Source organism: Lipotes vexillifer, unplaced genomic scaffold (assembly GCF_000442215.2).
Source record: "Lipotes vexillifer unplaced genomic scaffold, Lipotes_vexillifer_v1.1 scaffold1691, whole genome shotgun sequence".
Classification (NCBI taxonomy): Eukaryota; Metazoa; Chordata; class Mammalia; order Artiodactyla; family Lipotidae; genus Lipotes; species Lipotes vexillifer.
In genome coordinates, this window is record NW_006789046.1 from 3,114,825 (window position 1) to 3,128,425 (window position 13,601).

The 13,601-nt window shown below is 47.6% G+C and overlaps 1 protein-coding gene across 1 annotated transcript in view; it reads left to right on the plus strand.

Moving 5' to 3' along the window:
- The first annotated feature begins 452 nt into the window (after positions 1–452).
- Positions 453–13,601, plus strand: part of CYTH1 (cytohesin 1) — a 20,745-nt gene continuing 7,596 nt past the window's right edge. The window contains exons 1-9 of the mRNA XM_007462360.1: positions 453–542; positions 1,714–1,778; positions 3,787–3,853; positions 4,125–4,243; positions 4,567–4,647; positions 5,838–5,950; positions 6,899–7,047; positions 7,445–7,556; positions 12,797–12,873. Of these exons, the coding sequence (XP_007462422.1) occupies positions 3,794–3,853; positions 4,125–4,243; positions 4,567–4,647; positions 5,838–5,950; positions 6,899–7,047; positions 7,445–7,556; positions 12,797–12,873 (711 nt within the window). The 5' untranslated portion in view covers positions 453–542; positions 1,714–1,778; positions 3,787–3,793. The remainder of the gene's footprint in view (positions 543–1,713; positions 1,779–3,786; positions 3,854–4,124; positions 4,244–4,566; positions 4,648–5,837; positions 5,951–6,898; positions 7,048–7,444; positions 7,557–12,796; positions 12,874–13,601) is intronic.

The following is a 13,601-nucleotide window of genomic DNA, read 5'->3' on the forward strand; positions in this document are numbered from 1 at the left end:
TGTCGTTCACGTTGCCGCTTTGTTGCCTCCCCCTCCCCGCTAGGGTCATGGACATTGCCCTGTGTCGGGGCTGGACCCAGTGAGGGAGCTGAGGCCTAGAGAGATGGATTAACCAGGGGCCTGAGCCCCCCACCCCTCAGGATGGAAGTGGCCAGGGCCTGGCCCACAGTCCTCCTCTTTCATTCCTAGCCAACCTCATCTCATCTCAGGCAGCCTTTTCTCTCTTGTTTTTTTGTGACAACTGTTCCTTTATCAGAGCTCTTCTCTGTGATCCACTGTCCTTTCTAACCTTGGTCATCCTGACGGAGAATGGGAGCCAGATCCGTCCCCAGCAGTCGCTCATTTCCGACACTGGCTTCTCACCTCTTCCATGGTACCTTTGTCCTTTTGCATCTCTGGATTGTATTTATTTTTGGCGAGGAAAAGCTTTCTTAGTGATCCTTCCCTCCTTCCTTGTAGTTCCCAGTGACCTGACTGCGGAGGAGCGCCAGGAGCTGGAGAACATTCGGCGGAGGAAGCAGGAGCTGCTGGCCGACATCCAGGTAGGAGCTGGGCAGCCACCTCGACCAGGTGTCTTCTCGTGACACCTTCTGCCTCGGTCTCACCACAGTTCTAATAAAGTGCAGGTATTGATAACCAGCCTTGCTTATTAACAAGTGAGAGTGGAATCTCAGAGAGGAGGAGTGCTCTGTAAGCTGCACCCAGCTGGCCGGCTGTCAGGCTAGAGTGGCAGGTCTCCTGACTGCGACTAGAACCCAGGCTTCAGGTTATGTAGACCCATGTCCACATCCTGGTGGCCACTTTCTGGCAGGGCGATTCTAGATAGAAAATTTTGCCTCTTTGGTCTTCATTTTCTTTATCTGTAAAATAGGAATGAAAACACCTGTTGATAGGTTGCCATTAGTTGGATTATTTTAGCCCCTGGGGAAGCCAATTCTTTCAGAATTCTCTGCTCTGTAAAACATTTGAAAGCTCAGGGGCAGGGACGGGAGAGGGCACACCCTGTAACCCCAAGCTGCAAAGTGTATCGTTGCAAAGACTGGGCGTGCTCCAGTGTTGGTGTGAGTATACTTTGCTGTGGCCCTAGTTCTTTGATTCCTCCTTCACTGGTAAGTGCTGGGAAAGCTTAGCAGTTCTTCACTCAGAGCCCCCTCCAGCGTGACGGTCGTCCACGCTGAGGACCTGCTTAGATGGGGGAGGGGTGGAAGGCAGAGCTGGGATCAGCGTTCCCTTTGCCAGCCACTTGGCGGCACTGTTGGCCCAGCACCAGCACTGCTGGCCGGGCAGCCTGGGCGTTGGGGGGAGTGGTTTATCCTGGGAATCTTCTGTCACCCGCTGTTCAGTGAGCTGCGGATGTGCTCCAACAGACTGTGTTCAGGCCGCCGTTTTCAGTGGAAAAATACATATTGTACATAGTGTGTATGATTATAAATTTCTGTCCTAGACTAAACCCCTTGTGGTCAGAAGGTATCTTTTTCACCTTTGTATTCCCTAGAATGTTTACTATCTGGTAGGAACCCAAGAAATATTTGTTAAATAGATGAATTTTCCAAAAACCTTTAGATTTTGGCGGTGGGGGGGGGGAGGCGTCATCTTATTTAATTTCATTTTGCTTTGTTTTAGTTTTTGGTTGGAGGGAGTTGTGCGAGATTTTAGAGATTTTAATGTGATCTGTATCTTCCTCCTGGTAATTCTGGGCTGTGTGTTCTGCAGAGGCTGAAGGATGAGATAGCGGAGGTAGCTAATGAAATTGAAAACCTGGGGTCCACAGAAGAGAGGTGAGTGTCCTCCTCCGGCTGGCTCTGTGGTTGCAGCACCGCCAAGTGCTGGCCTGCAATTGTACACACATGCTGTATTTAAGAAGAAAGTGTGTTTTCTGCCCTCTTCGCCTAGCAAGCATGTATGTAACCATACTTTTTGCCTTTAGCACAGGGACTTCTAAATGTGAGGGCTTTTGACATTGTTGGAAAGGCTGAACTGGAGAACTTGGCAGGTCCCCCAAAGCCTTAAATTGCCCTTGAACTGTCACATGAACTATTTCTTCCCTTCTCTTGTCCACTGTGTACCTATTCTGGAGTTTCTGTTTCTCCTTTTTGGGTAAAGGAAAAGCTTAATGGATGCTGCCAATGCAGTTCCAGAAGGCTGGAGGCCCAGTTGTGTCTGGGTGTCATCATACGCTTGCTGGTGCCTCCCAAAGACTTAAGAGAAGAGAACGTAGAAATGAGATTATAGCACAAAGTGACAAGGGATGTCTGCAGGTTATTTTTCTTCTTTTAACTACACGAAATCTTAGTTGCTTTGAGAGTTTAATTTTGAATGGGGTTCCCAGACCATTTTCTAACTGCTTAGTGTCGTAAATGGGCTATTTCTAATTCACTACATGTCTGTATTTTTCTAAGCCTGAGTCTCCCTGTCTGGCTTCATGAGACTGTTTGATTTTGTTATTTTAAACTTGTGTGGGCAGGGCCATCAGGGATTAGTGAAGCTGCATGTCCTGCAGAAATCGGCCAGCTCATCACATCCAGTCACAGCATTGTCAGTTCTGAATTATAGCTTTCTTACTTGCCATTAAAAAGAAATTGTAGCTTAAAAGAAATGGACAGCTAGGAGTTCATCAGAATTTACAGTTTCTGCTCTTATAAAATATACTCTTAAAAGAAATGAATAGGCAAACCACAGATGAGGAGAAAATACTGGCAATACCCGAATTTGAAAAAGGACCTGTATCCAGAATATCTATAGAAAGAACACATAAAACTTACTAATAGAAAAACAGCTTAGGGACTTCCCTCATGGTCCAGTGGTTAAGACTCCGCGCTCCCAATGCAGGGGCCCCCGGTTCGATCCCTGGTCAGGGAACTAGATCCCGCATGCTGCAACTGAAAATCCCGCGTGCTGCAACTAAAAAAGATCCCACACGCTGCAACAAAGACCCCGCACACGGCAACAAAGATCCTGCTTGCCACAACTAAGACCCGGCGTAGCCAAACAAACAAATAAATAAATAAATCAGCTTAACTAAAAAATGGGCAAAAAACTTGAACACTTTTATATGTATAATAGACACATGAAAAATGCTCAGTATCATTAGTCATAAGGAGATGCTGCTTCACACCCACTAGGACGGCTGGCACTAAATAGACAGGTGGCGTCTCGAGTTGCCGAGAGCTGGTGAGAATAAGCAGTGTAAACACTGGGGAGAACGGGATGGCAGTTTCTCATAATGTTGCCCGTATATCCGTGCTGTGCCCAGCAATTCAGCTCCCAGGTATTTACTCAAGAGAAATGACAGCGTGCCCACATGCACGGGGATATCTACAGCATTCTTATTTAAAATAGCCAAAAACTGGAATTAGCTTTAAATGTCTACCAGCAGATGAATGGACGAACAGATTGAGGCAATAACCTATTAACTTACATAGCATACACTTCTAGGGTTTTGAAAATGCTCTAAAACTGGATTATAGTGATAGTTGCACAACTCAGTAAACTTACTAAACATCATTCAGATGTACACTCAAAATGGGTATGTTATATGATATGTAAACTATACCTCAATAAAGTTTTAAAAAATCATGCTAAAAAAAGAAACCCACTGCGGTAGCAGGAACAAATGAGCCTGGGGCCAGGGTCAGGATTTCAGTGTCCTTCCATAGTTAGACCTAAGTGTGCCTGTGCTTTCCTGGATAAATCTCAGAAATCGCTGCAAATCAGTGGACGCGTGTGGGGGTCCAGAAATTCTCGAATACCTGGAGTACTTAAATGGCTGTGGTGGTTGTTTTACAGGAAAAACATGCAGAGGAACAAACAGGTAGCCATGGGCAGGAAAAAATTCAACATGGATCCTAAAAAAGTAAGTGGAAAGGCAGCAGCCAGAGCCCATAGTCTGTAAGGTGGCGGTTTCCACGGTGTCAGCTGGAACCCAGGGGCACTAAGACAGCTTACCTGCCTGTTTGTAGAGTGCAGCTCATGTTGTGAGCCCTGCTTCCTGCAGAATGTGGAATTACTTAGTAGATACTTCCTCTGTGTCCAGAGCACCCATACCCGTTCTTCCTGTGCCCTTGTCTCCTTTCCGAACCTTCCTGGGGTCTAAGGCACCATTGGCATCTTTGCCGTCTTTCCAGGGGATCCAATTCTTAATAGAGAATGATCTGCTGAAGAACACCTGTGAAGACATCGCCCAGTTCTTGTATAAAGGTGAAGGGCTCAACAAAACAGCCATCGGTGACTACCTGGGGGAGAGGTAAGGCCTCCGGAGACACCTGTGGTAGGTTGGTCAGCAGTTAGTTACCTAGAGAAACAAACTCCATCATGCTCCGAGCTTTGTCCCGAGGGGTGCTGGGGAACAGCAGCTGGTGTGCTTGGGGGCGGAAGGACTCCTCCTGTGTTCAGCTAGCAGACAGAGAGCTGCAGGTAGATGGCTGCCTCCCCTCCCCGGCCACGGGGCCCGCAGCGCTCAGCGTGGGAGGCGGCCTGGCTGGGGGTCGGCATGACCTTGGATTCTCAGCATCTGTGTCTGACTTCTGCTCTCCCCGCACCCCCCGTATCTTTTGTTTCTCTTGCTAGAGATGAGTTTAACATCCAGGTTCTTCATGCGTTTGTGGAGCTACATGAGTTCACCGATCTCAACCTCGTCCAGGCCTTACGGTGAGTGTGTTCACAGCTAGCAACTTTTGGAGCGGGAGGCGGGTCTTTGGTTATGCGTCTGCCCTGTGTGGCATTTTAATGAAATTTACCTTTGGCGGTTATTTGAGTATCTCGAAGCATCTTAAAGGAAGGTAGTCTGTTGGCCTATGATTGAAATGATTGGATGGTTAAAGGGAATTAAATTGAAAGCAAATTTTGCAAAACTGTTCCTCAGGTCTTTCATTTACCATTTTGGAAATTGATGTTTACACTTTGAATCCTTCCCAATTTCACTTTAGAAAACCCTTTAATTTCCTGCCCTAGAATAGGAAGTCGATAGTGTGCCCTTCATTTTAGAAGGAAAAAACTCAACGTTAATTTTTTTGCTAAATCTATTACCTGTGTCTTTTGAGAAATTGTCATTTGGTATTTTCACTGCCGTTAGTGTAAATAATATCATCTTTTGTGTTGTCATTTAGATTGATGAAAATAATCTAGAATTAAATCTGTTGACCACAGGTCTCTCTTTGACTTAAAGGGACCAGTCTTGAATGCTTTGATAGAAAATCTCTTCTCCCGCCATGTCATCTTTTTTTTTTTCTTCTGGAAATTGGAGTTCTTTTAAAATGAGCATTACCTGTATTTCAGTCTTGTGTATCAGTCTGAGGAGGAGAACCATTCTTTTTTTTTTTTTTTTTTAATACACAATGTATTTATTTATTTATTTATTTATGGCTGTGTTGGGTCTTCATTTCTGTGCGAGGGCTTTCTCTGGTTGTGGCAAGTGGGGGTCACTCTTCATCGCGGTGCGCAGGCCTCTCACTATCGCGGCCTCTGTTGTTGCGGAGCACAGGCTCCAGACGCGCAGGCTCAGTAATTGTGGCTCACGGGCCCAGTTGCTCCATGGCATGTGGGATCTTCCCAGACCAGGGCTCGAACCTGTGTCGTCTGCATTGGCAGGCAGATTCTCAACCACTGCGCCACCAGGGAAGCCCGAGAACCATTCTTTTGAACAGGAAAATCTTCATTGTTTTCTAAATACATTCTCTCCGATCGGGAGAACGGTGATGTGGAGTAGTTAGTCTGCATCTGTTCAGAGTTACTTGACAGAAGGCTGAAGTCCCCCATGTCACCCTTTGCCGCAGAAACCATTCACGGAGAAACAAATTATCTCCCCAAGTCCCATAACTCGCCCTGTCTTCACCTCCTAGGCAGTTCCTGTGGAGCTTCCGGCTGCCGGGAGAGGCCCAGAAGATTGACCGGATGATGGAGGCATTTGCCCAGCGCTACTGTCAGTGCAACCACGGGGTGTTCCAGTCCACAGGTGAGCGGTGGGGGCGGGGGTGGGGGGGCGTCCTCTCCTGTGGTTGGCAGTGCCTGCCAGGTTCTCTTCCAGGTACTAGGTCATTTCTAAAACAAAAGGGCTTAGGTTCTTGCCTAAGAACATTGCTTTAAATGGTATTTATAATAGTAAAAGGTTGGAAACTATCCAAGTTCTAACAATAAGGTAGTAAGAATGTAAGTTATGGTACCTCTGAATTATGAAGTATGCAACTATTAAAAATCATGTTTTTAAAAAGAGGCTTTATTGACATGGAAAAATGCTAATAAGATTAGCCAAAAAGCAGACTTCAAAACTATGTATCTGTTTTCGTTCTAATTGTGTTACAGTCTGTATCTGTGAGATACATTTGTGATACCTTACACGTAGGCACATTTATGTAAGAAAGCAAAATAAGTTATTACTAGGTGGTGAGATTATAGGTAGTTTATATCTCCTTTTTTATACGTTGTGCTTTTCTGATTTTCTATGGTGTATGTGTTCTTCTTTTACAATCTGAAGAAATAAACGTCCTTAAGTCTCGAACGCTTTATGTTCTTTCCCGTGCCTTGCTATTTTCAGTGAGCGGTATATAACCTTTCAGTTAGAGCATATCCAGGCGCATGGATTTTGCCCATTCTTTTGAGAGCACTGCTTTTTTTTTTTTGCGGTATGCGGGCCTCTCACTGTTGTGGCCTCTCCCGTTGAGGAGCACAGGCTCTGGACATGCAGGCTCAGCGGCCATGGCTCACGGGCCCAGCCGCTCCGCGGCATGTGGGATCTTCCCGGACCGGGGCACGAACCCGTGTCCCCTGCATCGGCAGGTGGACTCTCAACCACTGCACCACCAGGGAAGCCCTGAGAGCACTGCTTTTTATTCTCTATCTCATCCGGAGTTTCATGTTCTTTCGGGTGGGATGTTTCCGATTGGATTTTGCTTTTCTCTTTTAGACACTTGTTATGTCCTCTCATTTGCCATCATCATGTTGAACACCAGCCTCCATAACCCCAATGTCAAAGACAAGCCCACCGTGGAGAGGTTCATCGCCATGAATCGAGGCATCAACGACGGGGGAGACCTGCCCGAGGAGCTGCTCCGGGTGAGTTTGGCGCTGATTCAAGACTGTGGTCCCAGGCGGCGCCGATGGAGGGGACGGGAGGGACATGGGATCATCCAGTGTCTACTCGGACCATACACATAATTATGTGAATTTCATTAAGAAATTGGTAGTGAGGCCCAGTGAGGAGTCAGTGGGGGAAAGTGGTTTATAAATCTGAAACTAAAGGCTTGAATGGGAGTCGGACTGATCTCTTTTCTTTCTTAATTGTCCATTAGGCATCTTATTTCTCTTGTCTCTGTGAGCCCCTAAAGGGAGAGATGTTCTCCATGCCACCAGTGTGTGGCACACAGTGACACTTATTAAATGAATGGTGGGAACGGGCGGGAGGTGAGGTATTTCTAGGATCAGAGACATGCAGTGTCATCTTTTATCCCAGAATCTGTATGAGAGCATAAAAAACGAACCCTTTAAAATCCCAGAAGATGATGGGAATGACCTTACTCACACTTTCTTCAACCCAGACCGAGAAGGCTGGCTATTGAAGCTCGGTAAGTGATGCCGTCTGGGTTAGGGCTCCTAACGCAGAAACTTAGAAAGAAAGGACGTGTGTGTGCACTCTCGCCCACCCGCGCCTGCACTGTGGGGAAAAGGGGGTTGGTGCAGGAGGCGCTAAGGAGAGACTTTGGTATGAATTCGTACTGTTCTAACAAGATCGCCTCCAGAAAGGAAGTGAATGCACGGCTAGTGACCCGTGGGACGCACAGAGACTCCTGGGGATAGGCTTGCCCGCATAAATATTGCCTACATGTGTTTGCGCTCCACATTTCCTCTCTGGGGCAGTTCCCGGAGGACCTGGTCCTTTTCCCTTCCCAGACCCCCGGACCACTGGGAGGGCGGCCAGCTGTGCCCTTCTCTCTACTTCCCATCACGAGTTTGTATCCGGTGCTCCCGCCTCCCCCACCCCGGTGCATCATCACTTCCTTCTGCATCTGGCTCCCCACAGGCAGCGTGCATGGCAAACCCAAGGCCCTGGCTGCAGCGCAATCCACGGCACTCTTACTCATTCTTGGGCGCTGGTTTTTTTTCCCCCCCTCCTTTCCAATACAAATCAGCCACATTAATGATTTTGTTCATTCAGAAAAATTAAAAATTATTCTTCTTCCCTCTGCCAAAAGTGAGCTTGTATTGCTGAGATTTGTGGTCATGCCTTGCCATGAAGGTGACAAAGTAACCAAAAGGAAGGTTTTTATGCACATTCATATGCACACGTGATTATTTCATTAACCGTTTCAGAATGCAGAGAGAGCCCCCAGACGTAACGATGTTAATTTTTTGGCCACTGAGAGACTACTTTCCTCTGTTTTCTTCTGCCTTGGCCTTTTGATGTGTGGGTTCCTGCATTATCAGGAGGTGTCATTAGAATGATCCTCCTCTGCCATTTCAGCTCCTGGTCCCAGTGAGATTAGAAGTCCTTACACTCTATGCCATTATTGACACATCTGGGAAGCGCTGAAATGAGATCTTCAATTTCTGACTAGTTCAGATGGCAGTAGGATTTGTATTCCCTTTTAAAAGCATATCCTAAGTCCTCGGGTTTATACATAATGACTTAGTTCATAAATTCTCCTTAAGCACCACCTCACTGGTCGGAGTTTTAAATGTCTCTTGAATTTGTCAACGTTTCATGTATCTTTAAGCCAGTAGAATCTTGGAAGTTAAGGCTCTAAAATTACTCACCCCAGAGGTGGCCACTCTGCTCTGCATCTTTATTGCCAAGTGGCTAGAGTTAAAAGGAAACCTGCTGGAAAATTTAAAAGTGCATCCAGGTTTGGATTTGCTTCCCCCTCCAGTGAAATTTGTTTAAATGCTAATACTCAGTGTTAGCTTTGACAGCCCAGATGGTAAAATTAGAACAGTACGAAGATTATCTTGGTTCTTGCACCAGGATGGCATGTAAATTCATGAGGCATCCCATATTTTTTAAAAAGAAAAAAATTTAACTAAATGTGAGACTCGTGTTTAGGTCATTGCATTACTTTTCCCAGACCCTCCACCAAAGCCTCCTAAACTCTCCACGTTGTGTTTTCATTGTAGCACACTTCAAATCACCCCTTCGTGTGTGTGTGCCACAGAAGGCAGGCCTTCCAGACGTCTGCAGTTGTGTGTATATGTCTGTGTATGCATATAACCATAAGATTGTGTATTCTTGTGTATACACATATGTACATATGTATTCACAGGCTTGTGTGTGAGCATTTTTACACACACTTTAAAAAGAGGTAGCCATCCGAAGAGAGACATTTAATTTTCCCCAAAGTAATCTTCACTGTCTTTGCTCTGGATTCAGGATATACTAATAAACGTCAGCTGGGTGAGAGCTGATTTGTGGCATCTTTGAGGCCAGGGTTTTGGTGGTGCCTCAGACCTTGTCTTTACCAGATGGGATGCGGCGGATGAGGCCACAGCCCCTCATTCACACGCCGGACAGTGGCATTTGCCCTGTCACTGTCTTTGTGTCCCGTCCCCACAAGGCAGACATGAATGACTAATACAGTGCACCTTAAGGTTAAGGAGTCGGGTTTAATTTCTTTGTTTTAATTTTCTTTTCTCCCTCATTTGTATGTTTCCATGATTTTGGCTCTCCTTTTCCTTGCCCCAAACTCCAGGAGGTATGTAATCCCCTCAACCTGCTCGCTCGCTCTGCCCAGGCCACTGTAATCGCTGCAGCGTTTTCTTATTTTGTTATTTTTGATTATTTTGTTTTAAATTGCTGGTGGTAGTGTTAATGCTGCTTCTAACTTACCGCACAGTCCCTAGGGAACTGGTCAGGATTGGGGGTGTGGCGTGATTTTCATGTTTCCCTTGGAGGGGTAGTGCATAGTACATCCAACAGCTGGGCACCCAGATGTGGGACAGTTTGAACTTTCCTGAGTGCAGTAGTGCAAGAAAACACACTAAGAGTGGATTTGTAAACGCAGGCAAAGTATTCACTGAATTGTCTCTCGGAAGTGATTGGCCAGGCGTATGCTATATTACTGACTCAAATTGACACTCAGGAACTTCAGAGATTTCTGAAGTGGAGGAGGGGAGGAGGCTGTGATTCCTGCAGCCGTGCGCTCACGCTCACGCACCGTGGCCAGAGGAGCAGAGCAGGAAAAGAAGTAAATTAGACAACACAGGACATTTGCCTTTGCGTGAAAAAGGGAAATGGTGTTTCTTAAACTCAGAATGAGGCCAGGTAAAGTTAAAAAAGATAAAACCCCAAAATCCCTTCTTGAAGTCCTTCCGTTTAATCTCCTGTGTTTTAGGGGAGGGCATTACAACCTCGGCTCTGTTTTTTATGTTTTGTTTTGTTTTTCTCCCTCCTCTTTTTCAATGAGTCATCGTTCAGACCCCCAAATTGGCCTCATAGTTATGTCGTTGGTATCTGCTCTCCACTTGCTGATTCAGGGAAACATGTTTTCTAGATGAGGAAGTCCTCAGGTGTCTGCTTCAGCCTCACTTGAGCAGAGCCTCAAGGGAAAGAACGGCCCCAACACTGACATTCATGAAACGTTTCCGGGCCTTGTCAGGTGGTTCCCACCCAGCTCCGGGGGAGCCAGCGTCTGGCCTTTACATCTACGGGGTAGAGGCCCGCAGGCTGGGAGGTGGTCCTGTGAGTTCCTCAGGGACTGTCCTAGGTGCGCGCATCGGTCTGTCTGCTTGTTTCATGTCTGTTTCCCTTTCAACATGAAATGTGTCCCTGGGACCGCGTGGTGCTTCATGGTAGGGGTCTCGTTAATGCAGCAGGTTGTCGGGAAATGAAAGAGCCAAGCTTTCATCACCAGGGAGAGGACTTGTCTGGCTTTGCTTTTTTCTGTCCTAGATTTCCTCCCATCTTCTTCCTTGTGACATCTGACCCCTCTTCCACAACCTCCTGAGCCCCAAGTGCCCCCAGGGTGGTCCTGTGAGGGGAGCGCACGGCAGTGGGCATGGGTTGAGGTGTCCTGTGTGCTGAGCCCCGTGTGGGGGTGAAGGCCCAAGAGGCAGAAGAGCTGCTTGCTCGGGTTCTGAAAGGGGGAAGGGGGTTTCCTTTTTATAACAAATCGGCTCCAGTTCTAAGTATATTCCTTGTGTTCTTTCTCCTCCTGATTTATTTCGGTTCTGCGCAGCCTTTCCCATTTCCTCACTCATGTCGTATTTCCATCCGTGGTTCTCTTGATTCATGCCCTAGGGCCTTCGGGGCCAGAGGCACGTACGTGCTCACAGAAGCTGACAGTTGCTGTGGGCAGAGGGTCGAGTCGGTCTTCGCTTGACAGCAGCAGGGGTGCGGGTGGGGGCGTAGCACGTGCTGGCTCAGGACCAAACTCCTTCCGTGAGGTGGTGCCATTGAGAACCTCAGCAATTCATGATCAGTCGCTTAACCTCCTAGAGTTCGGGCATCCAAGCAGAGCCGTGCAAGGGGCCCGAAAGTCCAGTTGTCCTTAAAACTGCTACCAGGACCGACGCTGGACACTTCATTTCCGTGACAGGATTTGCGTTGCTCCAGCAATCGGATCCTTTGAGGAAACCTGGCGTGATCACACAGCCACGTCCTGGCAGCTGGAGATACTCCCTCTAAACCCCGTGCTCAGCTGTTTGTGGTGAGGGGCAAGCAAGGAAGTGTGACTGGGATCACTAAATTTACACCCTGTGGTCCTTGTTCTTTATGAGGATTGGAGAAGTGATGTTCTCTGTAGGTTAAGTCAGCAAAAGAGCATATCCTGTCCAGGGCAGTAAGAAGTGTTTATGAAATGCTGTGTGTATCTCACCACATGAAGGCCTTTCATATGGTTCATGTTCAGAAAGCTTTCCCTGGACCCGGTGTAAGTCGAGGAGAAGAAAGGCTTTGCTCATGGTCAGGTTGAGAGCAGGATGTGCCTTCACTCACCGAGGCCATAGTGAAGTTTCCCTTCCTTTGTATCATCTTGGGATAACTTCATGACCCCGGTGTTTCTTCTTACTGAGAAATATTGAGAAGGACTAAGGGAACCTTCAACAGCTCACAGCCACCCGTGAGAGCTCACTGGGCCTGTGGCCTCCTCCTCCAGTTATTTTTGTTTCAAGATTCCAGTGAGAAGTCCAGAATTGAATAGGGACCTCTGCTTACCAGTGGATTCTTCCCTGATCCAGGGATACTGCTTTGTCCCACACAGGACTCTGGGGGAATTTAGGACACTGGCCCAGAAACCTAAAAAGCCAGTGTAGAAACGCATTACAGTCAGGAAGGTGGGGTAGAAGGTGAAACCGAAGGAACTTGGGTTCCGTGCTCCAGGAAAACTGGATTTGATTGTGAGGGGATTAAAATGTCTTACTTCCTGGTTCCTCCTCCTGTCCTGATCTGATAAAACCCTGGGCTGGTGGACCAGCAGTGTAGCAGTAGCCAGGGGGCTGACCCTCTCCCCTCCTCTTGTGTTCCCCCATTTCCACCGCATCCATAGGCTTCTGCTGACGCTTCTCTGGTCCATCACCGTCCCAGCTCCCTCCCCAGCCTGTGCTCTCATCTGCTGTCCTGATGTCATCTCCAGGGGGCCACCCAACTTGCTTGCTCTGCTTGTACCCACAGACTTTCACGCTGTGAAAGGTGCTTCTGTTGTGGCTCTGTGTCTCGTTACTGATGTAAATCTGCCATGGTCTCAGTGTCTTCCTGGCGCCCTGCCCCCGCTTCCTTGTCCTGCACCCTCTCTGGGGGCAGAGCTTTGAGCCCTCCCCCGGAGCCTGCACTGGCTGGTTGACTCCTATCCAACACGCATCTCTCTTTGCTCTGCAGGTGGCAGGGTAAAGACTTGGAAAAGACGCTGGTTCATTCTGACTGACAACTGCCTTTACTACTTTGAATACACAACGGTGAGCGCCTGCTGGTCAGCTGGGACGGGGGTGGACCAGGCCTTGTGTTTAAACAGCTCTAATGAGACAGGGTTGGAGGACGCAGGGGGAGACAGTCAGATTTGTCCTGCTGCATCTTTGGGGCAGGAGAGTTTCTGTGAAGTGGAAGGGCTAAGACGAATCTCAAGAGGGGGGCCCGGGTGTGGTGTGGGGTGTCTGGCCACGGGAACCGTAGCTCAGAGCTGACATCCACTTCTCCATTGGGACACCATGTGCCCGGCCAGGAGACAGTGGCAGACAACATCATACAGGGCATTAGAAATGGGTTGCAGAGCCGAGCTAGAAAGAATGAACTTGGACCCATGGCCAAGAGAGAGTCTGTGGCCCCACTGAAAGGGAAGCGAAGGTAATTGTGACTCTGTGGTAGCAGAAATACTGAAGCACTTGATTTAGAAGAAACAGCCAAGGGGCAAAATATGTAATAGAGGAAAAGAAGGTGAAACGAAATGGGAGATTACCTGGAGTTTTAAGAAATTGACGTTTACTTAAACTGAAAGTTTTGTTGTTTTTTTATTTAGTGGGAATGGAATTACAATACATACAGTACTATGAGAATAAAGATTGTACAGTAAAACCTTTTCCAAAGCTCCCTCTAGGAGCCCCCAGGAGGCCCAGCAGGTTGGATCCCCCTCAGACAGGCTCCCCACAGCTGGAGGCCCTCGTTGCTGCCCTGTTCCCTGGTCATCGGA